Source organism: Oryza sativa, chromosome 12 (assembly GCF_034140825.1).
Source record: "Oryza sativa Japonica Group chromosome 12, ASM3414082v1".
Taxonomy (NCBI): Eukaryota; Viridiplantae; Streptophyta; class Magnoliopsida; order Poales; family Poaceae; genus Oryza; species Oryza sativa.
This window is the reverse complement of record NC_089046.1, coordinates 2,458,347-2,484,750: the sequence shown is the minus strand read 5'-3', so window position 1 is coordinate 2,484,750 and position 26,404 is coordinate 2,458,347. Positions and strand designations below refer to the sequence as shown.

Below are 26,404 nucleotides of genomic sequence, written 5' to 3'. Positions count from 1 at the left end.
ATATATATAAATTGTTCGAAGTGATGTAATGGTCCAACCAAATATGGATCGATAATGTGGGAGCCCTAATTAACGATCGTGTCAATCATTCTATATCATCCACAAGAAACAAAAGGCCACGTCGGTGTGCCTACCGGAGTACCGGACCAAATGAAAGATGCATGATTAGCTTGCAATGTATACACCGTGCACATCAATTAATAAATTTCAATAAAAAAATCTATACAAAATTGTATATTGTACATATACTTCCATACTTCCAATATTAATTAACTGTATCATCCTCAAATTCATTATATTTTAGCCAACAAAAGGATATAAATTGGTTAGAATTTTGTTTTCTTGCGCTCCATATATAAATGATTTTGAAGATGAGACTTTATACATAAATGTGATACTATTAAAAAAATTTTAGAATATTTGGTGAAGTTTGTTAGTTTATGTGTACGGTGTGGATACGAGAACGCTTGTATGCATAGATGTTACCTCCCCTATAGCTGCTTAAAATGAGTATAAATGGCATAGTAGCAATGACTATAGTTAATTATGCCGTTCCCAACATGCATGATTAATTCACTAAATGCCTTTTTTCTCTCCCACAGTTCACAATCTCAACAAATCTCCAACATCTTGAGCCGGCTTTGAAATGTGCATCTCGAACGGTTTTGTTTCGATTTCGTTAAAACTCATTTGAAATAATTAGCAATAATCAACGTCTCCATGCATGTAGCTCAAAATTCACTAAGAGTAGTACAGTCAACTATCAGCTCCAAATTATCTAGTTAATTTAATAGCCGATTCATTCAATAGTTACCTATAAACGTATACTCCCTCCGTCCCTAAAAAACGAATCTAGAACCGAATATGACATATTCTAGTACGATGAATCTAGACATATGTATGTATAGATTCGTAGTACTAGGATGTGTCACATCTGGTACTATATTGGTTTTTTATGAGACGGAGGGAGTACTGCACAATAATTAGTTGGTCCCACCTGTCATATACACATGCATCTTGAAGTCCATACTGCATTTGGCTATAAATATGTAGCCCACTGCTATTCCCTCTCCTATTTTATTTTCTCGAAATATATTTATAGTAGCTTATAGTCTATAATTGTACCTGCTCTAACCAATCAAGAAGGTAAACCGTGTACTTTCTCATAACTACCAGGCTATTATTAAGATTTCTCCTAGTCCATGCGTCTGCCAGCTAGGAAAATACTCCACTAGGAGTGCTGGATACTACTGCTGATAGTGGTAGTACATTCTTACTGCATTGCAGTACATAATTAATTATACTAGTACACAGCTGCAAATTAATTATGTGTTCGTGCAGCGCGTGCCAGCTTAGAAAAAGGTAACTAAGGCTGTATTTAGATCTAAAGTTTGGATCTAAACTTCAATCCTTTTTCATCACATCAATTTGTCATACACACGTAACTTTTCAGTTACATCGTCTCTAATTTCAACCAAAATTTAAACTTTGTGTTGAACTAAACACAGCCTAAGGCCCTGTTTGGGGGAGCTTCTCCCAACTGCAGCTTTTCCCAAAAGTTGCTTCTGCTAGAAGCTGCCTCAAACAGTCCAAAGCTTCTGAGAATCTGTAGAAGAAGCTAGAAGCTGGAGAAGCTGGGTTTCAGAGCTTTTCCATATTCTTAGAAGCTGGCTACCAAACAGCTGCTTCTTAGAATCTAAAACTCTTTCAAATAGACCCTAAGTGAGCCCTACTCCTCGGACCACGGATTGTGCCAAAATGACAACTCCCATAAGCAAACAAAATGCTAGTTCTACTACCAATGGATTAATCAACATGTGCCAAGCTTGGGAAACTGCCTGGACTATACGCATCCAACCGTTTTCTACGCTGTTCCCAAAAAAATAATTAAAAAAAAAACGTTTTCTATGCGGAGCAGGTAGGTTTTGGAAAAATTTGCCAGTCAAAAACTCCAACTTTAGCTAGTCAAAAACTCCAACTTTAGCTAGTCAAAAACTCCAACTTCTATCTTAAAATAGAACTATAGACAGACAGACGGTGTCGAAATGTGTCATCAAGCAACACGTAATTTGTTACGGTAAAAAACACCAAAGTCACTTTGGAATGTACTTATTTACAAAGCATCAAAGGTATGCTAATCCAATAGCAATTCTACATCAGTTAAAAGCTTTTATCACCATTTCACTAACCAGATCATCCCCAGCCATTACTTTTGAGATGTGAAACCAGGTGTGATGCTGATTGCTGGGAATCAACCTAACACAAAATAATCTTGTCGTATATGTATGTGTATATATGTGTGTTCCCCCCACTAATTAATGTGCTGTAATCTAACCAGGCAACATCATTAACTCTCCTCAATGAGGCCATGAAACACAATGCACCAACCGATCCAGTCCAGAGACATCCACACATTCGTCAGCTCGCTGGCGTCCACGGTCGTTGTATGCACATGAGCATGACCGGCAAGGACAGTGACCATTGTTGACTTGACAAGCTATCCAGTGGCTACCCTCTCTGACTCAAAATTTAGCAATTTACAGTATTAAAAGTTTACTCCATCAGAACTCTTTCATCTAATTTATCACCATAATCAATTGTAATTACCTTTTACAAACTTTTATGCTATTTCCTCCTATCAACTAATCACAATAATTTACTATTTAGGGCTTGTTAAGATTGTAGTCAAAATAAACCTTATCAAATTTTGGCAATATCAAAATATTAGTAAATTAACAATATTACAAAGTATTGTAGGATTCCTTATGTATTTAACAAAGTTTAGTAAAAAAAACTAAATATATACATATTTTTTATAACTTTAAAAATGATATGTTTTGAAATGGTATCAATACGAACCACCCATTGTTTTCATCCGTCTTATTAATAAAAATAAAAGAACTCAAGAAGAGGAGTACATCTTCAGAGACCAGAAATGCCGGCAAGTCAATTTCCATCCAAAAATCTGCATCAACCACTCAGTTGCTGCCACCCTGCCACTGCAGAAATTACGATTCTGCCCTCGCCAAGAACTATTATAACTTTGTTGCAATTTGCAAATGGATGAGATTGGTAGGTAGCTATGGCAGCTGCTTCTTCCTCGCGCGAACAAATCAATTCTCAGAATAGAATATAATAACCTCCCTTTAATTGCTGTATTTTATTCCCTAATCTCACTGTTTACAGCGACGCAACTCCGATTAAATTCGCCCACCCGTCCAGCCATTTCTACTCGTCTTCCTCCTCCCTCCACCTTAAACCTCGAGGAGTCAAGAATGGGGGTGGACGCTGCTCCGGATCGCATGGACGCGGCCTCTTCTTGGATGAATCCTCCGGTTGAGGTCTCCTCTCCGGTGGCCGGCGGCGGCGGAGGAGAGGATGGGGCAGCGACCAAGCTGCAGAAGGTGTACCGGAGCTACCGGACCCGGCGCAAGCTCGCCGACTCCGCCGTCGTCGTCGAGGAGCTCTGGTAAATTCTCCACAGATCCTACCCCAATCTTTCTTCTCCCTTCCCTTTTCTTTTCTTTTCTTTTACTGATCCTTCTGAAGCTTCTTGCTCCGGATTTGTTTACTGTTCGGTTTCGTGGAATTTATTCCATAATCTAAAAAAAACTGCTTGATTTTTAATTGAGATGGTTTGTGGATTGGATTGTTGATGAAGGTGGCAAGCGTTGGATTTCGCGCGGCTGAGCCACAGCACCGTCTCCTTCTTCGACGACCCGAAACCGGAGACCGTAGCGTCGCGATGGAACCGCGTCAGCCTCAATGCCTCCAAGGTCTCGATCTCGGCCTCTCCTTCCCTTTCTGTGCAACCACTTCGCTACCACCACAAACCCTCGAGAAAGCGATTTCTTTTGGGTTTTACTTGGACCAAGTTTCATTGACTGCTCTTCTGTGTGTTTGTGTTTGTTTGACTGCTCTTCTGCGTGTTTGTGTTTGAAATTGTTGTGTAAAAAAATTGTGCTTTGATGCAGGTGGGTCAGGGTTTATCCAGAGACGGCAAGGCTCTGAAGCTGGCATTCCAGCACTGGATCGAGGCTGTGAGTACAAATCGTACAGATGAACTGATGTTTTTTTAGTATAGCTGTACCAGGATTCTTTAGCTTTAGATATCACTACTTTTGTTTCACAAATGTGAAAAGAGGCCGCTTTCGGTTATGGGTTGACTTGGACCTTTTCAGTTGTGTGTGAACATCGATCATAAAAGCTCCATATCTTACTGTCATAGAAGCTTCTGTCCATGTTTATTTAAGTTCATTGTGCAAACCTTGTGAATGCAACTTGATTACCCAGTGTTTACTTGTTGTATAGATTGACCCACGGCATAGATATGGTCACAATCTGCATTTCTACTATGATGTTTGGTGCCAAAGCCAGGCCGGCCAGCCATTCTTCTACTGGTAAGAAGTTGGTTGTGTTTTGTGTGTTTGCATTTGCAAAGTATGTTGTTGGAAGAAATGGGTTGGATGTCTGTGACACAAGAGATTTGCAGGCAGAGTAATAGATTCAGTGTTGCACTCTTATCTCAGAAATTTCAGTGAGTGGTTTGGTTGTGCATTGAATTCAATAATCTTTATGCATATGTAGGCTTGATATTGGGGAAGGAAAAGATGTTGACCTTCCTGAGTGTCCCAGAGCTCGCCTGAAGAAGCAATGCATAAAATATCTTGGTCCGGTAAGATCATGTCTATAATTGTTCCCTACCTTAGTTCAAAATCGCGTATACTGTTGAAATACTAAGAAGAGCTGCATACTCCCTCCTAGTACAACAAGGGGTCACATTCCCTCCTAGATTGCCTTTTTTTGGGACGGAGGGAGTAGGAGTTAAGGCTTTTTGTCATGTGCACCTTTTAGAATTTTATTGAACTTAAAACATGTGCTATGTCTCTGTGTTGCTATTATTATATTGTTGTGCAATTAAGCTATACACCCTGCAAAGCCAGAGGTGCACAATCCACAGATCTGACTATCAATATATAATACCCTAGCAACTAGTAGCATACCCTGGCCTACTTCCATTCACACAATATTTCAGTTTTTCATGCTAACTCATCCTCATATTTGACACCGTAGAAAGTTGCAGCATGAAACTATTTTATTTTAATGAAATAATGTTACATGAAATCTATATTTTCTGGATTTTTGCAGCAAGAGCGTGAGCTCTATGAATACATAGTTACAGAAGGGAAGATTATCCATAAGCACTCTGGAGAACCACTTGATACAAGCCAGGGTCCTAAAGGGACAAAATGGATTTTTGTTATGAGCACAACAAAGAAACTTTATGCTGGCAAGGTAGTTTTCCCATTCTGGCAAGTTGTTCATGTTGTTGCTGTTGAACTAAATTATGTTCAGCTAGTTTACCATTGCTATTTTTATTTATCATAAGCTGATTTTTCTCTATCCAGAAAGAGAGAGGTGTATTCCAGCACTCAAGCTTTTTAGCAGGAGGTGCTACCATAGCTGCTGGGAGGTTTACAGCAGAAAATGGAGTTATCAAGGTAGAGATGAAGAACTATGTGCCCTGTCAATGTTACTATTTATGCTCAGTGTTTTCCTTTATTGATATGACTGCTTATGTTCTTACATTGTGTCCACATCTGTGATCTAAAAAGATTGGTGATTCAGTTGCTAATAGTACTTCAAACAATTCTTTCGTGTTTCTGGGATTGCCATGAATAACTATTTCAGGCTTGCCTCCTTTTGTGAGGGAGATTGGAAAATGCCTGAAGATTGGATGTATTTTAGAAACATATTCTCGAGTTTTAAATTTTGTATATTTGATCAAACTACATTCTTTTAAACATTTGGCCATTACTTTCCCATCCTTCTGCTTACTAGCGCATGGTAATCATTCTGATAATTTGTTTGTCTTGTTCTCCTGCATGTTGATTGGGTGCATCGCTGCTTTCTGCTATTTTCTGATGATCACTTTCTGATTTCAGTCCATCTGGGCCTATAGTGGTCACTATAAACCAAGTGCAGAGAACCTCGCCAACTTCATGAACTTCCTTGAAGAGAATGGAGTTGATCTGAAAGAAGTTGAGGTATGCCATTTTCAGGCCCATGAAACCTATTATACCCCTATGAAAGCAAATATCAGGTGGCTTCAACTAGCTTGTTTTTGTGTATTCAGGTGCGCTCATCCACCAACGAAGACTATTATGAAGATCCAGTGCCTAATAAACAGAACCCTCTTGCTACCGTCATGGAATCCAATCCTCCACAATTGATTCTCCCTCAGAACATGATAGAAGAAGATAAGGCATCTGAGCCGTTTTCGCAAGCTGAAGGTGCCGAAAGCGATAACGTTCCTAAAGTGCAAACAAAGCCAACCTACCAAAGAACCCTCTCAGGTGGTCTGAAAAGCCCTAGAGCTGCTGATGTCCCGCGGGAAGCAATTCTCGAGAGGGTGAAATCGAAGGGAGAGTCGAAATCCTATCAGCTCGGGCACAGGCTCTCCCTGAAATGGAGCACTGGGGTTGGTCCAAGGATTGGATGTGTGAAGGACTACCCAATGGAGCTCAGAATGCAAGCACTGGAGATGGTAAACCTGTCACCAAGGGCGTCGACTCCATCGCCGTCATGGAGGCTGCCAGCATGCCTCTCACCTACACCCAACTTACCATCATCTCCTCTTGGACCAATCCAGACTTCACTGCCCCAGCCAAGTTAGAATAGCATATGAGTATGTAACTAGTATGTGCAGCAGCGAGACACCATTGCAGAATTGCAGTTAAGCTCTTGGTGTAGAATGCATTGGCCAGAGTCAGATGCTAGAGGTTAATGCCTGCTGCTTTTCAAAGGTTATGTGGATCTATTTGTGCCATGAATGAATCAATAAGATTAGTAATATAAATCCTCCATGTTTGAATTTTGTTTAATATAACTCTTGCTTGCTCTTTGTTTGCCGACATTAACTGTCCCAGAAACAGCTTGAGCACAAAAATTTCCTGTCAAGCCAAAATATTTTGCAGTTGATGTGATAGAAAGTTTGATTATGACAATAAGGAAAAGCTCTGAGGGAAGAAACTGAAAACCATGACCGATTTAACAGGGAAGGTTGCTCAAACAGTAAATGGACAAATCGTACTGTCAACTCAGAGCACAGCAGCAGAGAGCAATTAGTAAGCTAGTGAGATTGTCAACAGAAACTGAAAAAAGAAGGAATGGAAATAAGATAAGATAGAAGTGGTAGAAGAACTCAAGTTTTTTTCACATTACCACATCCATCATCTTACGAGTACATTCAGTCTACTCTCTAGACAGGCTAGGCATTTTTCCAAGTACATCAGAGATATCACTACATCAGTTATTCAGTTTACATTCATCAACTTGCTCCTGATGTAACTTGAAAAGTAATCCCAATAGTGGATACTTAGTCACCACTAGCACAACCTTTGCAACCACAGTGGACACACTCTATCACCTGTTCTTCCCTTAGGTGCTTAGGAACCCTGCAAACACAGGTGGTCGCAAAGTTGTGGTCTCGTGTCTGGATACAGCGCAGGCAGCAGAGACGCTCATAGCCTTGCTGCAATTATCCAATGCAAAAAAACTCAGTCAGTTGGCCATGCAAATTGGACCACAACATTAAGACTAAATATATGAGGTCCAATGTGCATGTGAGATTTGTCACTTCAGAGAGATCAAAGATTTTCATGGACTTAACCAATTCAACCATTAGCAAAATGTGGACTGCAATCCCAAATCAGTTGCAGATTGTTTCATTTCTATTCATAGAGGAATAATCATTTTTCCCTGGAGAAATGGTCAATCTTTTTTTAGGTGTACCAGTGTTAAGTTTAGTCATCGGTTAAACTGTATTTATGGAGGTGCAGATTTTCATGGACTTAACCAATTCAACCATTAGCAAAATGTGGACTGAAATCCCAAATCAGTTGCAGATTGTTTCATTTCTATTCATAGAGGAATAATCAATTTTCCCTGGAGAAATGGTCAATCTTTTTTTTTAGGTGTACCAGTGTTAAGTTTAGTCATCGGTTAAACTGTATTTATGGAGGTGCAGGTAGCACATGAGCACCTCCCAAGAAGAACAAAGTGCATACCTTCTTCCATTTGGCGATGAGGTTACGGTCAGCATGTCCCTGGTCAAGGCAGAACTCATACAACTCCTGGGATATCTCCTTCCTGTTGTAGTATAGGTCATAAAGATATCGGCTCCTCTGGTGATTGATCTTGAAGATGGGCCACAGTGCCTCGCACTTCCTTCTCCCATCATGCGGATCATTCTCAGCTACACCAAGCATACATGGTAAGAAATGCATCAGTTTTACTAACTAACAGTGCACATGTTTGTAATGAGATTGGATAAGCAGACAGACCTTCTCTCATCTTGGAATGGAGCTCTGAGAGGGTGGGTTCTATAAGCTCCCACCCATCGGGATATTTCACACCACTTGTTTTTATCTTAGGCATGATGCTTCTTCTGGCTGCATATGGTGATACAATCAGAAATCTGAGTACAGAAAAAATGGGGAAGAAAACTAAACAGAAATGAAGTATAGTGATCTGTCGGGGGGAAAAAAACTATTCCATAATTCCGCTCAAAAAGATTATGCACTTCTAATGAGGTTGTAACCAAAATACATGAAGATTGGATTGGGCAATATCATATAAATTTGTACCAAAAATTAAGGGAAAAAAGTTAACATAAATGGACCATATAATCTGCCGCACCAAGTGTTACATTCTTCAGCAAAACCTTTTTTTTTTCATTTTCTAAAACTAATCATAGGAAACACCATAATAAATGGTTCTAACTGATTGGGGGTCAGGGGAAAGAAGTAAAGATAAATGAAGTATATATATGATCTGCTGCAACAAGTGTTCCATTCTTCAGCATAATCATGTTTTTTTCATGTTGTACATCTAATCATAGGAAACACCATATTAATAAATGGTTCTAACTGATTGGGGGTTAAGGGGAAGAAATAAAGATAAATGAACTATATAATCTGCTGCAACAAGTGCTCCATTCTTTCATCAGTACAATCAAGCTACTCTTGCTCCAGTAATAATAGGAAGAATCATCATACTGAATGTTACAACTAACTGCCCCGTCACAACTCATTATCTACCGAGTAAGTATTCTACCTTGTACAGCATCACTGGAGTATTGGGGGAAACCGTACTAAATCATCAATCCGGAGACCACGAAATCGCAAGTTAGCACCAAACCGCGGTAAATCAATCGGGGAAAGCACGAAATCGCGCAAGCTACCATCCAAGCACGCACAAATCGAAGCCCAAGCACAAAACCCTCCCTATTCTCTACGCAAATACTACTACACCAGCAACAGGAGCGCGGGGACTTATTCACAACGGAAACGCATGCACACCCGCCCGCCCCCGCCATGAGCAGATTAGAAATTTGAGGAGAAGTAGCAGCATCACCTTAGAGCTCCTTCCGCTGCCCGGACGAGAAGGGGAAGAAGAAATTTTTTAGGGTTCCGTCTCCGCAGGTGGGAGGAAGCAGTGGTCGGAGGGAGGATCGGGGGCCGGGGCGGAAGGAAGAAGATGCCGCTTGGTGGGTTCGGCTGGTCTGGCCCACGGTGAGGCCGCGAGGGGACATGGAATGGGCCGAACTGGGCCTCATAGGGCCTACTTGTTATATCATAAGGTTTCGAGGTTAATGGGCCAGAATATAATAAGCTTCATCACAGCCCAGTATACTAGTATTTTCTTATGGAATAAGTTCACCAGAGGTCCCTTAACTTAACAGCGAGATTTTTTTTAGGTCGCTTAACAACAAAACCAGAAATGTGTACCCCTAAACTCACCCAAACCGTACACACAAGGTCCTATGGCATTATATATGGGTGGTTTCGCTAACGTGGCATCCTAGACAGCAAAAAAAAATAAAAAAAAAATGGGGACCACTTATCTTCTCTCTTATCTCTTTTTTTTTCTTCTCTTCAGCTCACTGTCGACCGGTGGCAGATGGGGGCGAGCGAGGCAAGCCCGAGTGAACTCCGCGCGCCACCCCCATGCTCGCCCGCCGTCACCCCGCTTGGGTTGTGGTGGCGGCAACGCGCGGAGTGGCCGGCAAGGGGAGAGGCGACCGACCGCGTCGGCGTGAGATGGGGGAGTAGAAGGCCGAGAGAGGGGCGGAGCGGCCGGCGGTGGAGGGATGATGCCTGCGCGAGCTTACGTCGGGAGGAGTCCCAAACGGAGATGGCAGCTAGTTGAGCATGTGGCGACGGGAGAGGGGTGAGAGGCGGCGGCGGCGGTAGCAGCAGCTGGTGCCAGCCAAAGAGGGGAAAGAGGAGGCCGGCCGACGTGAGAGGGGGGCGCCGGCGGGAGAGGCAGCCGCTGCTCTCGCCAACCGCCGCGCTCGCCCGCCGCTTGCCGTGGGATTTGAGGCTGCCTCTGCCGCCGATGACACCAAGCCCATCTTCGCTAGTGTCCTCCTCCCATTTCCGGCCCCGCCCCTCTACAGGGACCCCACTGTCGCAGACCGTGGCACCGACGGGAGAGACGGCGCGCCCGCGGTGGCCTTGCTGAGGCTGCCGAGGCGGTTGTACGTCTGGCCTGGCATCGGGGGCTTCCCGCGACGAACCGGCCGACGGGATTTGAGGCCCCCTCCGCCGCCAACGACGCCAGGGGCCCCTTCGCCGGCATCCTTCTTCCACTTCCACCCCCGCCCCTCTGCAGGGACCCCGACCGCCACATTCTCTCTCAGTGTGCCTCTACTCAACTCCTGCGAAGTAGCAACGGCGGCGATGGTGCGAGGTGCGAAGCGGTGACGGCAGTGACGGTGCGGGGCAAAGGAGTGTTCTTGCAGCGGTGGCGCGTGCCGCCGCGCTCGCCCGCTAACACCGCCGCTCTACCTGCTCCGGTCGCGCACCACTGCCTGCAGCCGCAGCCGCACTCGCCCCCCGCCACGCGCCCCCCGCGTCCCAATCCCCTCTGCTCCTCCCCGAGCCTGGATCCGAAGCTCGCTCGCTGCCGCCGCGCTCGCCCACCGACGCCGCTTCTCCGCTTGCCTCCAGCTGCGCGCCGCTGCCACTCCCCGTTGCGGCAAATTGAAAAGTTGAAAACGAAAGAGAAGGAGAGAAAAAGGGATGCTGATTAGGATTGTTGACCCCACATTTTTTTCTCACTTATATATAGGTCCCACATATTTATTTTTTTGTTTTTTTGCTGATTAGGATGCCACGTCAGCAAAATTGGGCAAGAATACTGCCATGGGACCTCCTTTGAACGTTTTGAGTGAGTTTAGGGGTAGATATTTATGGTTTTGGGGTTAAAGGACTAAAAAAATCTCGCACTGTTAAGTTGAGGGACATATTATTAGCACATAATTAATTAAGTATTAGCTAAAATACTTAAAAATAGATTACTATGTTTTTAAAGCAACTTTCACAATATATTTTTTTCAAAATTGCACTATTTAGTAGTTTGAGAAATGCACACGTAGAAAACAAGGAAGTAAAGTTGAGAAAGATGAGAAAAGAACACACCCAAGCATGAAATGTTCCATAGCATTTTCATAAGAAATTTTTAAATGCTATGTAATTTGTGAAAATATTTGAATCATCATTAGCTTTGCTCAGTCTGAGGGTTTTCTAGCTTCGCCCCTGAATGTACATGTATGCGGTCTTAAGAATTATTGGCTTTTTATTTAATATACATAGATAGTGTTGAATAACTCCTAAAATGTAACCCTAACTAGCCAGTGAAGTGGCAGCAAATTCTTGGTGTTATCATTTGGTAGTGACCTGGATGCTCTGCTTTTGCAGTACATATCTACTATAGAGAGCGTGCTTGCATACCTGCTGACCTGCAGATCCAAGAAAGGTAAATGTACTGTTTTCTTTTGATTACTCTCTGCGCTTTTAAAACCTCTCTTGACCCCTTTTTAGAGTGTTACTATGCAATCAAGCTGGAGGACAGCCTTGCTCCCATCGGTTAACTGTAAGCCTGTTACTATATGGTTGACTTGCTTTTGATGGCACAAAGCATGATCCTGCTCATTGTGCATAGCTGCAACATTTGCCTCTAGCCCAGCTATGCATCCTAGCATCAAAATTTATCAAAGATAACACAATTTATATATAAAACTTTCATATTCTTAATGCTTTTAAGAAAATACTAAAATATAAACTATGATTTAAAAACCCTAAAACCAATGTTAAAATTAAGTTTTAGAATTAAAAGTTTAGCGACATCTTATAATTAAGCTGAAGGGATAAACGATGGACATCTTTCGCTGCACTGTATACACGTCGTCTTTTCCTCAAGATGATGATCATCTGTGCAGCCCAGGAAAGGCGCTTGCCGGCGATGATGCGTACACACAGCTGTTTTCATCTAGAAGTACGCGTCTAGAAAGGATATGATCCCCACTCACTCACGTCGTAGCAGTAGCTAGCAGTGACACAACCACAAGAGAGACTGATGCGGTTGCAAAGCGAAGCGCACGAGCACGGCAAAGTGGCCGCGCAGAATTCCCGGGAAATGAAATGATCGCCACCTCTCTCTCGCGCCATCTTGCCTTTTTTTTTTTTGAGTCTCTTCTTGTCCCCCCAACGCCCTAACACTGCGTATCATTTTCATTAGCCATGTCCCCAATTGTTTCCAATGATCACAAGATCGGAGAAATCAGAATGTCCAGTTGATTTCACTTGTTAAAAAAAAACCCATAAATACAACTCTGAAGTCTGAACTCGCTACAAGAGAGTACAATGCATAAACTTTGCATGAAACATTGGACGAAATAATAAAGCTAAATTGTCTGTTCTAGATGGGTTAAGTTAAAGTGTAGTACTATTATACTATAGGACTAATGCTGATGTTATGCTAGCATGTAGGTGAGTGAGACGGGCAGCATATGCCAGAGAAAAATTCAGAGTTTGACAATAAGTCGTTGGAACGGTGGGTGTGTGTGTGCTCCTTGTCGCTTGCCATGGCGCGGCGCGGCGCGCCCTCGACACGCCCCCGGCAACTACTCGACGCCTGCTCCGCCGGCCGGCTTGCCCTCGTGCGCGCCATGCGCCACGGTCCATGGGTGGGATCCCCACCACCACGTGCGCTGGCCAATGGCGGCAGCAGCTTTCCTTTTGCACGGACATGGTGGTGCCAGCCATGGTGGCAGCTTCCTTGGCTTGGCTTGGCTTTGCTTGTCTCTAGTAGTACTCCACGGGCGTGCCGGGGCAGCTGTCATCGTCCGACATGTCGGCGGCGGCGGCGGCGGCGGTGGCGGCCGCGACGCTGAACGGCGGGGGAACGTACGGCGGCGTGGCGCACCGGAGCAGCGCCCAGTTCACGCCGCTGAAGAACGGGTGCCGCTTGATGGCCGCGGCGCCGACCGTGGCGCCGAGGCGCCGCGTCGGGTCCTTGGCGAGGAGCGACGTGACGAGGTCCTTGGCGGCGGAGGAGACGGGCGGGTCCCTGGGGAACTCGAGCGCGCGCGCCACGATGTTCGCCAGGGTCATCTCGTTGTCGTACCCCTTGAACGGCGTCACGCCGTAGAGGAGCTCGAACACGAACACCCCCAGCGTCCACCAGTCGACGGAGCTGCCGTGCCCCTCGCCGGAGACGATCTCCGGCGCGAGGTACTCGTGCGTGCCGACGAACGACATGGACCGGAGCTCCACCGGCTCCGCCACGAACTCCAGCTCCAGCCCACCGGCCGGGAAGCTGCTGCCGCTGATGCCGCCGCCGCCACCACTCGCTGTCTTCTTCTTGCGGCGATGGCGCCGGCGTCGCCCGCGTCCGGGGAAGAGCTGGAAGCACGACACGGCGGGGACAATGCAGGACGGGATGATGCACGACGACGACGCCGAGTAGTGGCTGCCGGCGAGGGCGATGGGGTCCGAGATGACGTGCGCCGGCGTCGGCGCCGTCGGGTCGCACTTGAGCGAGAGGTCGAAGTCGGTGAGCATGATGTGGCCATCGGCGCGGACGAGCACGTTCTCCGGCTTCAGGTCACGGTACACGATGTCCATCATGTGGATGTACTCCAGCGCCGCCACCACCTCCGCCGCGTAGAACCTACCATGAGCACCATCACACAAACAATGTCATATTGCCATGATCATTCAGCTAAGCTCCACATAAAACCATCATTAATCAGCCACTGCTATCATATAGAGTAACCAAATGGAGAATGTCATTCTATAAAACAAAATGGAGCATGTTATTATTATCTTTAAAAAAATTCAAATGGAGAATGTAAAGCAAACAAGTTGGCCATGCTAGATGTATTATCCCATTGCAAACTTTTAATCAAAATTCAGCTGATGAAAGTGTAGCAATCACCAACTAATAATTCTTACGACTTGCTAGTGTTCTTTGCAACCACTGCATGTACAAAGCAAGTTACTATTGCATATATACTGCAACTGTATGGAAGTTGCATGACATCCTGGGACTTTAGTCACATGTCACCTTAAGGAACCCATAACTCTGTGTAGCGACGACTAACGACAAAGCCACCTGTATCAACTATCCACATCTGTGTTCATGTTTGCCACCATGGTGGATGCCACTGTGAGCCTCCAGACTCCAGTACGAAGCAAAAGTCACAAAGAGGCAAGAGCAGAGCAGAGAGAAAAAAAGAGATTAAAAACAGACAGTACTCGAGTCAGTGCATCATTGATGCTGGGGGTGTTGCACGGCTGAAGCATAATTAATTGCCACAAAGGAAGGTTCTTCATGTGGGCACTCAGTTGATAATTCCTTGGGTTAATTAGATTAATCCTTACAGCAAAGTACCCTACTACCCCCATGTTGATCTCTTCTGAATCCACCCATTCATTAGCCATAGGGCCCTGTGTATGTGTTTTTCAGAGCTGTGATTCTAACTCTCATCAGTCATCACATGGGGGTTAATAAAAGCCTCATTGACCAATGGCAGCAATTTACACCTATGAGGGAGTGATAATATATGATCATGTTCTCCAAACGGTTCTTGCGCCGTAGCACAAGGGCTTTGGCTCGTGTCACACCGGGATTAGCACAAATTAACCGACCCCATTACCATGAGTTGATTGATGGCAATGTTGTTGGCCGTAGGTAGGTGTGCCATCCATGTACAACTACACCATAAAAGCGTACGAGATCTAGTCATTCATTTCGTTTTTTTGTAGGGATACACACAGTGCAACTCTGTATCTAAGGCTGTACTATGGTTTTAAGACTTCTTCACTGAGCTGATATGAGTGATACAAAAAGCTAATATGTGAGAGTGAGTTATATATGGTTTTCTTATTATTTTTCCCACAAAGTTTATCTGCACCAAAGGCTAACTGGCAATGTTAACTTCAATAGTATATGTTAGACTGCACATGTTATTTTTATACTTAAAAATGGAAAAATATAGTGAATGCCATACAAGCTATGCACTGGCAGTATGTAGCCATGTAGGTTGTGTGGTGAATGCTATGGCCGGACTACTACTGAATACTGATGTACCCTTGACTAAATGAATGTGGCCACATGATGCTTGTAATGGGAACAAACGTACCGAATAATGCTGCTACTATTATTCTCGATCAGTACAGTCTAGTAGAAGTTGACATATTTTGTTATCTTCTACTCCGTAATATCGGCTATGGCCTACACGATATTCCTCACAAGTGAAATACGACCGAGGTTGATTCTGCATTAAAGTTATATCCCGGAGCGTAATCACACCAGCATCCGTAGTGATCGTCGCCTACAGATAAGGTAGCTGAAGATCCTAACTAGTTTTGTGTGATGCAAAAGATGCCTAATTTCCTCGAAGGAACAAACCTGCAAACGCATATGACAAGAACAGCTTTACTTCCACAAGGTCAGGCTTGGCTTCAGAATGGCAGAGGAGTGCACATGCAAACACTGAACACGCTCTGAATAGTGAGTGATTGCAAGGTGATATGGGCGTGCGGATGTGTAGTGTAGCTCAAAAGCTCCTATAGGAAGGAAAATGTAAAGCGACAGTGAGCTCCCTCCCATCCATGATGTCCAATCCCTTGCACTGTCTGTTTATTCAGAAGAGAGGAAAGGGAGACACTTTGAGCACAAATGTCCATCACCTAATTCGCAAAACACTCATTCATATACATCGCATTCATATGTTGCTTTGGAGGATATATATTAGTCCTTTTGTGTGTCTTTTTTTTGGGTTAAGGATGGATCCAAAAGGCAGCTAGCTACCATCAAATAGCATTATGTATGTTTTCATGATTGAACACATTCCGACTGAATAAAGATGGACATGCATGCCTAACAGAAGACATGATGGGGCCAAGCAAAGAAGAGAACAGAGAGAGCTTCATCCACTAGATCCTATAATAACAAGAATATACTATACTTTATGCATAAAAAAACACACACAGAGAGTAAAACCAAAGGGAATTAGTAGAACGCAGGAAACAAGCCACATTCTTCTCCCAAAAGCCTATGATCACTAGCTTAATAGCTACACTACTACTTGAGGATCCAATACTCAAAAATTGGCAAAGTGAATTAGTTCTAAAATTTTGACAAAGCCCTTGTTTAGTTCCAAACTTTTTTCTTTAAACTTCCAACTTTTCCATCACATCAAAACTTTCCTAACTTCTACTCCCTCCATCCCAAAAAAAGACAAACCCTGGTTTCTGTGCCCAACATTTGACCGTTCGTCTTATTTGAAAAAAATATAAAAAAAATTAAAAAGACAAGTCACACATAAAATATTAATCATGTTTTATCATCTAACAACAATGAAAATACGAATTATAAAAAAATTTCATATAAAACGGACAGTTAAAGTTGGACACGGAAACCTAGGGTTTGTCTTTTTTTTTGGACGGAGGGAGTAACTTTTCCGTCACATCGTTCCAATTTCAACCAAACTTCCAATTTTGGCGTGAACTAAACACACGAAAACATAGGAATGCTTATTTATAACTGAATGTAAAATTAACAGGACGGTGATGAGTGATTCATGCTGGGTTGGTTCGTCAGTTGAAAAAGAAATGGAACTTTTTTTTTGACATTTTACGATACGGATGAGATTATGAGAATAATGTATTTGTGCGATCGAGCAATCGAATCGAAGAGATGTAGTGTACTACAGTATTATACCTGACGGCGGACTCGGTGAAGCGGCGGTGCGGCTGCCGCTGGCGGAGGACGTGGAGGTCGCCGCCGGGGCAGAACTCGGTGAGGAGGCAGGACCAGCGATCCCCCTCGGCCACGCCGTAGAGGCGCGGGAGGAAGGGGTGGTCGACGGCCTCGAGGATCTCCCTCTCGGTTCTCGCCCGCCCTTCCTTGTTCCTCCCGGCCAGCTCCTTCCTGTCCATCACCTTCGCCGCCACCACCGCCGCCCCACCGCCGCGGGCGCCCTTCACCTCCGCCAGGTAGACGCTCCCGATGTCCCCGGAACCGAGCCTCCGGACAAACCGTATGTCGGAGAGAGAGACCGCGCCGAGGCGGGGTGCGGCGGCGGCGCGAGGAGGAGGGGGAGGTGGAGGAGGAGGTGGGCCGGAGGTGGTGGTGGAGACGGTGGTGGCGGTGGAGACGGTGGAGCCGGAGCGGGAACGCTCGGAGGAGCCGAAGCTGAGGCTCTGCAGCTCGTCCGCCGCGAGATCGGCGTCGCCGCCGTGATCGGGAGGCATTGCCGGCGAGGGGGGGAGACAGCGGCGGAGGTGGAGGTGGGGAGATGGGGGGGGCGCAGGTGGTGGTGGTGGTGATGAGGTGGGTTTTTAATTTGAAGAGGACACGAGGGAGGGTGACGGTGATGGGCCGGGCCGGGATCACGCGTCCGGTCCAAACGCAATTGGGTTTTTATTTTATTTTATTTTGTTTTGTTTTGTTTTATTTTTTTATTGGTTTGGCTTTGTTTTTGGGGTTGGATTTCCGGGGAACATGCAGGCCCTGTTCTACGGGTAGTGTAGAGTATACCATACTTGGATTAACAGGCAGTAGAACATTCCATTGCAAATGCTACAGTATTACTAATTAGCAGGTTGATTGGATTAGATTAAATTAATTACCTCGTTAATGATCAACTGCTTTGACCTAATGGCATTGGGTGCTACACTCTAGCTAGTGGTGATTTCACGGCTCGAAAAAGGAAGAGTTGCCGGTCGAGCGAGCGAGCATGCAGTAACCGGTAATCAAGCTCGATGACGAGATTATTGTTGCTTGGGTTGAAATCAATCGCAAACGGCGCCGGCGACCGCACGAAATTGCCTGCCCAATCTCGTGATATAACGCCTAGTTTGCATGGCACTATAATTTCGGGATTGGCCGCTTGCGCTTGGAACCACACGCGCACGCACGTTGGAGGACCGAGCTAGAAGTGGCACTGTGGTTAGAGAAGCTAGTTGCCCCTCCGTTTCAAATTATAAATCTGTCTTTTAAATCTTTTTCACAGTTAAATATTTTTTTATGTTTGATCAAATTTATAAAAAAAATAGCAATATATATAACACGAAATAAATTTTATTAAATGTACGTAATATTGAATAAATTTTGATAATATGTTTGTTTTGTGTTGAAAATGTTATTATATTTTTCTATAAACTTAATCAAACTTTTAAAAAATTGGTTAGAAAAAAGTCAAAACGACTTATAGTCTGTCTCTCAAACTTCTTGAAAGTTAAATCAAGTTTATATAAAAATACAGCAACATTTATAGCAATAAATTAGTTTTATTATATCTAACAATGAATATATTTTGCTAGTTTTTTTGTTTTATGTTAAAAATATTACTTTATTTTTTTATAAATTTAATCATTTTAAAAAAATTAAAATAACTTATAATATAAAATGAAATGAAGGTAGTAGCAATCTTGAACGGATGGGACTACATTGACGTGGATGCGAAGAGAGCATGATCGAGTACGTCCAAGTGTAGCCGGGACAAGTGACTGGACCAAACGATGGAGATACAATGCGTGTGTATTCTTCCGTAGCCCCGTAGCTAGCTGAGCTGGAACTTGCTCTGTTCGTTTCCTCTGCTATACTAGCTCATGGGATGGACCAATATTGCGATATGGACCAAGGTGATGAAGCTAGCCGCTTGTTTTGTTCGAGCTCCAGCTTTTTTTCTCACTGAAAGTCGATCTGATGAATCTGAAGGGCCGGGGCCCATGTTATTAGGACGGACGTGTCTGTCGGGGTGGCAGTTGAGGTCGGATTCAGCGAGACATGTGGTGTTTCCTTTTCAGGGGGGATTATATTCATCTGCAAAGCTTCGTAGGGCCCTCAAATATTAATTTGTTCATGCATGCATGAGCACACTGCTGCCTCTACTGTCAGGACATTATATCTTATGACAATATATAGGCCATGTTTAGTTATAAAGTTTTTTTCCAAACTTCCAACTTTCCATCACATCAAACCTTTCATACACACACAACTTTTCAGTCACATCATCTCCAATTTCAACCAAATTTCAAACTCTGGGCCGAACTAAACACAGCCATAGCAGTGTAAGCCATTCAAATGTTTGAGTTTCTCTAGCTGCTATATAGGCTTATGCCCTTTACACTGCAGGGACGTGGCGAGTTACCTCCCGCGCCACATTGGACCCGTACATACGTGGCGACGAAGCGCGGTGCTCTGCTTAGTCGCTCGTCCCTTATCTGGGAGATGAGTCTTTTTGTTGAAGGGAGGGCGCGCAGCGCAGGGAACCTCCTCCATGCCTGTGTTGTGGAGGTCGTCCCTCTAATCCTCCACTCCCTCGCTCTGCATCATCGCTCCCGCGCTGGAATCCTCGCACACGTCCAGCTCCGTCTACATCGATGCGCCAGCGGATAGGGAGGAGGGAGAAATGACGAGCTCTCGCAGCGCTTTGGATCTGTGACGCCATCGTCGCCCTCCGCTGCTCAAAGCAGGGACGACACACGGGTTGCCCCATAGTTATCGGAGATGAAGTCGGGGACGTCATCGCCGCTCGGCATCAGGGCAGGCAGCACTTGCCGGTGACGAGCCGAACGACACTGTATCCTCTCCGTTGCGGCCTCGCCGCTGTTGTGCATGAGAGCTAGGAAAGTGGAAAGGGGAAAGTGGGAGAGAGAAGGCCAGTGCGCTCACATCCACGTTCCCGCACTCACCTCTCGCCATCTCCGTCGGAGAAGGATCAATCGATGCGCCGGTGTGGATTGGGGGAGAAGCGGTGCGATGGAGAAGATGCGTCGCAGGTGATGGGGAGGAGAAGTGACGGATTTTTTTTGTTGATGCATGAGGATAAGCATGAAGGGTTAGGTGGTTGTGTGGTCGACGATTTTTTGTTGGGTCATGAGCACTGTGAGGTGCGTGGCTTTCGAGCCAATTTCATCACACAAATAGGCCAGAGACATGCATAGTGTGCCTTGCACTACTACTGCCCTTAAGGATCACTTGAGATACAACTCTCACAGTGCAGTGTAGGCTCACAAATGCATTTGAATAGGTCTAGTGCAGGCTGATGATACGCCTCGAGGCTACGCAGCCTATAGTGGTGAGTTCCCTTCCGTATCCCCTATCCAATTGACCGGCCAAGGAAGTAGGGTGGGAAGAGGTCTAGGGATGGCGCTAGCAAGTTGCGTTGCAAGATGAGAGAGTGGACTTCTCTGGTGGAGATGACGAGGCGGAAATGAGGTTCACACACGAAGCCAAACAAGTGCGAGAATACAAGCCCAGGAGTGACCAAATCCGAGCGTGGGAGACATGAATCAGTGGGGCGAGGGGTCGATTTTGGGGTTTTCGTATCCAGTGCGGCGCGAGGGGACGGTGACTCGGAGCCACGATCTCTACAGCGCAGGCACGGTTCTATTTACCTACGCTGCGCGCCCTCGAGACAGTCGAAGAACTCGTCTCCTAGGTAAGAGGCAAGCAGCTCAGCAGGAGCGCGAGCAGAGTCAACATGTCGGCGCATATCCTACCTAGCGCGTTTAGGTAACTCGACACGTCGACACACTGCGAACCTAATGTCTCTCGGCGAGACATCAGATGATCAGCTAAGCTAGCCGGTCGACTAATGTTGTTTGGCATGACACCATTACTGAAATACATTGTTCATTGTCGTAGCTTGTCCAATGCAAACATAATCGAGTACAACTTTGCTATACGTCCGACTTGTTTGTTCGACCGGTGTACGACTAAACGGCAGAACAGCTTGGTGCATGACGGCGTGAGGCAAAGTCGTGCACTCGCTTGTGTTACGGTCGTACAAGAGTCGAACATAACGGTCTTGTGTATAGCATTTTTCGTTCGAGTACTTCAGTACTGTCTTAATAGTAGCACAGTACATCTGTTCTTGTAGGCCCTTCAGGTACATTTACATGAAGTTTTTTTTGTTTTGTTTTGCCTGTGTACGAGGCAGGCAGCCAGGCAGGGTCAACTGGCGACATTGTTTGAGACTGGAAGTTGACGCGAGCTAGCTGCATGCTTCCTACAGCATCTGTACGTGTTAAATCCCATGGCTCTGTCGGCGAGAGCGGAGGCAGGCAGCATTTCTTGCGATGCTCGTTTGCCTCGTTTCTGCGAGTTGGTTGCTGCTGTTTTCTGTTGCAAGCTGGGTGATGCGCTTGAAGCCCGAAGCATATGTAACACCCAACAACGGTTTCAGACGGTCGTATTTGTCCTGGAATTGTGAGAGTTGGTTGTGGGCCGTGGCTGCCCCATGATCGGCAACAACCAGTGGAATTCGGCCCAAATAAGCTTAAGGAATAAGTTCACTTTTTGACCCTCAAAAGTGATCGAAATCTAATCCTACCCTAAACCACAAAACCGGATATCTCGACCCCCCCAACTCTTAAAACCGGTGTAATTTGACTCCCTTGGCGGTTTTGAAGGGATGTTTCGCTGACGTGGCGCCTACGTGGTAGTATTGACTCGGTTTTCTTTCCACGTGGCATTGATGTGGTGCTTATATGGCATTAGAAATAATAAATGTGTGGGACCCATTTGTTATTCACCAAAAGTATAGGTGGGACCCACTGACATGTGGGGCCCACATAAAACATGCTCTCTTCATCCTCCACCCCTCTCTCTCTCTCCCTTCCGTTCGGCGAGCGGCGGCCATGGGACGGGGGCCAGCGGCTGGCGGGAGCTGGCGGCGGCGGCGGCAGGCTCCACCTATATCTCCCTCTTCCTCCCTTTTCCAACCTCAGCAGGCGACAGGCTGTGAGGAGGCCGGCGACGGGCTGTGAGGAGGACGGCACCCGACGGCGGGTGGTGAAGAAGCCGAGAGTTGGCGGAGGACCGAGGCGGGGAGGACGGCGAACGTTGCTGGTGGAGAGGTCGCGGACGGCTGTCGCTGCTAGGAAGGACTCGAGGCCAACCAACGCGGCCGTCGCGGCGGCAAGCGTGGGCAAGGAGACGGGGAGTAAAGGGATGAGGAGGAAGGGCGGGGTCGAGCCATGGCTGGTCCATCGACTTTGGTATCCGCCGCTCCAATCTCTTCCTCCACTAGCTCCTTCCCGCGCGCCGATTTGTCACCGCCGGCTAGCTCTCAGGTTCATCGTCTTGGCTACGGCGAGGAAGGTGTTGCGGCAAGCGAGAACCGGTGAGAAGACGGAGGCGAGACAGAGGGGATTGGAATCGGTGAGCTCGAGCTCACCATCCCGTCCTCCATCTTCCTCCCCCGATGCCTGCTTGCTCCCCACCATCGGCTCATGGTGGCGTCATCGGAGCAGCGTCTTCCCTGGGAGTGAGGTCCGGCGCCGGCTCCCGTCCGCCGCCGTTCCCCTCCCGCCCGCCACCATTCCTCTCGTCCTTCCACTGCCACGAGCCACCGCCGCCGTTCCCCTCATCCTCCCACTAGGGGATCCGGCCCTCGCCCGCTTGCCCTCCGCCGCCGCTCGCCGAACGGAAGTGAAAGAGAGAGAGGGGGAGGATGAAGAGAGCATGATTTGTGGCCCCACATGTCAGTGGGTCCCACCCATACTTTTAGTAAATGACAAATGGGTCCCACACATATTTTTTTTATTTCTAATGCCACCTAAGCGCCACGCCAACGCCATGTGGAAAGAAGACCGAGTCAATACTGCCACGTAGGCGCCACGTCAGCGAAACCGCCCTTCAAAACCGCTGAGAGAGTCAAATTGCACCGGTTTTAAGAGCTGGGGGATCAAGATATCCGGTTTTGTGATTTAGGGTCACGGATTAGATTTCGATCACTTTTGAGGATCAAAAAGTGAACTTATTCCTAAGCTTAAACTGGTTCAACTGAAATGGGCCTGAAGTATACAATCAGGCCCAGGAAAGGCTACGGCCCATTTGGTACTTCAAATTCAAAGCATAACAAAATGGCTTGCACAAGAAACAACAAAATGGTCAACGGAATCTAAGAACCTTATTCTTCTCCGTAAAATAAAAACATTTAAATATTCTTCCTCACCGCAAAAAAAAACAAATAAATATTCTTCCTCTCCGCGAAAAAAAAAGGGGAAAAGGTTAAAATATTCTTCCATGGCCTTTCTTCCCGCCACATGTCACCCACCCCTAGCCCTCGACCACCCTCCGTTCGCTATCGAAGAGCAAACCTACCGCAGTAAAAAAAAAGAAAGAAAAATCACTCGGGCGCATATAAAATTTGTCCCAATTATTAAGTCGCAGATCTCCGCGAGGAAATGGTAATTGCAGAGCAGGAATCAAGCTGGCCTGCCACTCCTTCCATTTTCATATTCCACCTCCGCCTCAAACCTCGCGCGCTCCCGCGTCGCGCGCCGCTGACTTTCCTCATTCCCCCCGCTGCAGCGAGCTCGGAATCCGAATCGAAACGAGAGGAGGGTGTAAACGTCGTTGCCGCCCACTCGCCGGCACGTCGCCATCCAGATCGCACGCATTGACCAGACCACCCAACTCTACTTCTTCTTCTTCTTCTTCCATCGATCTCCAGACGCTCGCCGATCGATCGAGCAGCGGAGGAGCACAGTAGTGTGTAGCTATGGCGGTGACCGGCGGCGGGAGGCCGGCGGTGAGGCAGCAGGCGGCGAGGGGGAAGCAGATGCAGAGGACGTTCAACAACGTCAAGATCACGCTCATCTGCGGCTTCATCACGCTCCTCGTCCTCCGTGGCACCGTCGGCATCAACCTCCTCACCTACGGCGTCGGCGGCGGCGGCGGCTCCGACGCCGTGGCGGCCGCCGAGGAGGCCAGGGTCGTCGAGGACATCGAGCGCATCCTCCGCGAGATCCGCTCCGACACCGACGACGACGACGACGACGAAGAAGAAGAGCCACTCGGCGTCGACGCGTCGACGACAACGACGACCAACTCGACGACGACGACGGCCACGGCGGCGAGGAGGAGGAGCTCGAACCACACCTACACGCTGGGGCCCAAGGTGACGCGGTGGAACGCCAAGCGGCGGCAATGGCTGTCCCGGAACCCGGGGTTCCCGTCCCGCGACGCGCGCGGCAAGCCCAGGATCCTCCTCGTCACCGGGTCGCAGCCGGCGCCGTGCGACGACGCGGCGGGCGACCACTACCTGCTCAAGGCGACCAAGAACAAGATCGACTACTGCCGCATCCACGGCATCGAGATCGTCCACAGCATGGCGCACCTCGACCGCGAGCTCGCCGGCTACTGGGCCAAGCTGCCGCTCCTCCGCCGCCTCATGCTCTCCCACCCGGAGGTGGAGTGGGTGTGGTGGATGGACAGCGACGCGCTCTTCACCGACATGGCGTTCGAGCTCCCGCTCGCCCGCTACGACACCAGCAACCTCGTCATACATGGCTACCCGGAGCTCCTCTTCGCCAAGCGCTCCTGGATCGCCCTCAACACCGGCAGCTTCCTCCTCCGTAACTGCCAATGGTCACTCGAGCTGCTCGACGCGTGGGCGCCCATGGGACCAAAAGGCCGCGTCCGCGACGAGGCCGGGAAGGTTCTGACGGCAAGCTTGACGGGGCGGCCGGCGTTCGAGGCGGACGACCAGTCGGCGCTGATCCACATACTGCTGACGCAAAAGGAGAGGTGGATGGAGAAGGTGTACGTGGAGGACAAGTACTTCCTCCATGGATTCTGGGCGGGGCTCGTGGACAAGTACGAGGAGATGATGGAGAGGCACCACCCGGGCCTCGGCGACGAGCGGTGGCCGTTCGTCACCCACTTCGTCGGGTGCAAGCCGTGCGGCGGCTACGGTGACTACCCGCGGGAGCGCTGCCTGGGCGGCATGGAGCGCGCGTTCAACTTCGCCGACAACCAGGTGCTCCGGCTGTACGGATTCCGGCACCGGTCGCTGGCGAGCGCCCGGGTCCGGCGGGTGGCGAACCGGACGGATAACCCGCTGGTCAACAAGGAGGCCGCGCTCAAGATGGACGCCAAGATCGAGAGCTGAATTTTTTTTATCTGAATTAAGCTTGGAGATAATCAAATGTGTGATCGATGCTACAGATTTTGTTTTATGTGTTTGTTGAATCAAATACAGTTCGTTTCAGGTTCTTTATTAGGAACTGATGATGATGATGATGATGATGATGATACAGTAATTGTTGCCGCAGCAAGTCATCTGCTGCTGTTTTTGGATTAAGGGACAAAATGAAACAGGATAAGAGAAAGTGGGCACATGCTTTCCCATGATTCAAAAAGGTTGAATTGTTTTGTTTGGTTTGATTAATTTTAGGTTCAGCGCGCGAATGATTTGTAATATTGTGAAGTTTCATGACTCAAGATGGACGCCAAGATAGAGAGCGGAATTTTTGCTCTGAATTACGCATGGAGATAATCAAATGTGTGATCGATGCTAGTACAAGTTTTCTTTTTGGTATGTGTTTGTTGAATGTTCGTTTCAGGTTCTTTATTAGGCAGCGGGCATAGTGATGATGACGATAATGATACCATCTGCTGCTGTTTGGTTCTGTATTTGGATTAAGGGACAAAAAATGAAAGTAGGATAAGAGAAAATGGACACATGCTTTCCCATGACTCAAAAAGGTTGAATTGTTTGGTTTGTTTTTTTTTTATGTTCAATGGGCCAATTATTTGTAATTTCGTTGCGCTTGTGTGCATAGGGACAAACTCTCCTTGTCTGCATCTCGATGACGCAGAGATTATGTAAAACTTTTACGAAATCACTAACACATCGGGGATGTAGCTCAGATGGTAGAGCGCTCGCTTAGCATGCGAGAGGTACGGGGATCGATACCCCGCATCTCCAATTTTTTTAAATTTCACTTTTACTTTTTTCCCCCCTTCTCTTTTCTAATTTCTCTTCTTTTCCTGCAGCATATCTCCAATTTTCTTTCTTTATTTTTCATTTCACTTTTCCCTTCTTTTTTCCTTCTCTTTTCTAATTTCTCTTCTTTTACTGCAGCAGTGCAGCATCTCCAAAAATCTTTCCTTTTTTCATGAAATTTCACTTTCCTTTTTCCTTCTCTTTTCTAATTTCTCTTCTTTTCCCTGCAAATTTCATTATTCTTCCTTTTTTCCCCTCGCTAAAAGGTTATTTTCTTTCACCGGCAATTTTTCACTCTTCATT

General features: G+C 46.7%; 4 protein-coding genes and 1 non-coding gene across 6 annotated transcripts; 3 read left to right on the top strand and 2 right to left on the bottom strand.

Annotated features, from left to right (window-relative positions):
* Positions 1-3,071: 3,071 nt before the first annotated feature.
* LOC4351511 (IQ domain-containing protein IQM3) lies at positions 3,072-6,913 on the top strand. The gene is made up of 9 exons (NM_001404649.1): positions 3,072-3,469; positions 3,662-3,776; positions 3,975-4,040; positions 4,312-4,400; positions 4,588-4,675; positions 5,149-5,295; positions 5,409-5,501; positions 5,946-6,047; positions 6,137-6,913. Exons 1-9 carry the CDS (start codon positions 3,276-3,278, stop codon positions 6,674-6,676), a joined length of 1,434 nt encoding a protein of 477 aa, NP_001391578.1. The 5' UTR covers positions 3,072-3,275; the 3' UTR covers positions 6,677-6,913.
* A 180-nt stretch (positions 6,914-7,093) lies between these two features.
* On the bottom strand, positions 7,094-9,523 carry LOC4351510 (protein BUD31 homolog 3-like). 2 transcript variants are annotated; one of them, NM_001404650.1, is made up of 4 exons: positions 9,418-9,523; positions 8,346-8,453; positions 8,070-8,257; positions 7,094-7,534 (listed from the first exon to the last, which is right to left on the bottom strand). In NM_001404650.1, the coding sequence occupies exons 2-4, from the start codon at positions 8,437-8,439 to the stop codon at positions 7,379-7,381; spliced, it is 438 nt and encodes a 145-aa protein (NP_001391579.1). In that variant the 5' UTR covers positions 8,440-8,453; positions 9,418-9,523; the 3' UTR covers positions 7,094-7,378. The 2 variants fall into 2 exon arrangements, with proteins under 2 accessions (NP_001391579.1, NP_001391580.1); NM_001404651.1 differs by having other exon boundaries at positions 7,193-7,534; positions 8,346-8,449; positions 9,418-9,507.
* A 3,095-nt stretch (positions 9,524-12,618) lies between these two features.
* LOC4351509 (serine/threonine-protein kinase D6PKL2) lies at positions 12,619-17,670 on the bottom strand. The gene is made up of 2 exons (XM_015763236.3): positions 17,077-17,670; positions 12,619-14,019 (listed from the first exon to the last, which is right to left on the bottom strand). The coding sequence occupies exons 1-2, from the start codon at positions 17,607-17,609 to the stop codon at positions 13,152-13,154; spliced, it is 1,401 nt and encodes a 466-aa protein (XP_015618722.1). The 5' UTR covers positions 17,610-17,670; the 3' UTR covers positions 12,619-13,151.
* A 5,946-nt stretch (positions 17,671-23,616) lies between these two features.
* Positions 23,617-25,456, top strand: LOC4351508 (probable glycosyltransferase 3). The gene has a single exon (NM_001423323.1). The coding sequence runs from the start codon at positions 23,873-23,875 to the stop codon at positions 25,262-25,264; it is 1,392 nt and encodes a 463-aa protein (NP_001410252.1). The 5' UTR covers positions 23,617-23,872; the 3' UTR covers positions 25,265-25,456.
* A 554-nt stretch (positions 25,457-26,010) lies between these two features.
* On the top strand, positions 26,011-26,083 carry TRNAA-AGC (transfer RNA alanine (anticodon AGC)). Its single transcript has one exon. It is a non-coding gene; the product is annotated as a tRNA-Ala (tRNA).
* The last annotated feature ends 321 nt before the right edge of the window (positions 26,084-26,404 follow it).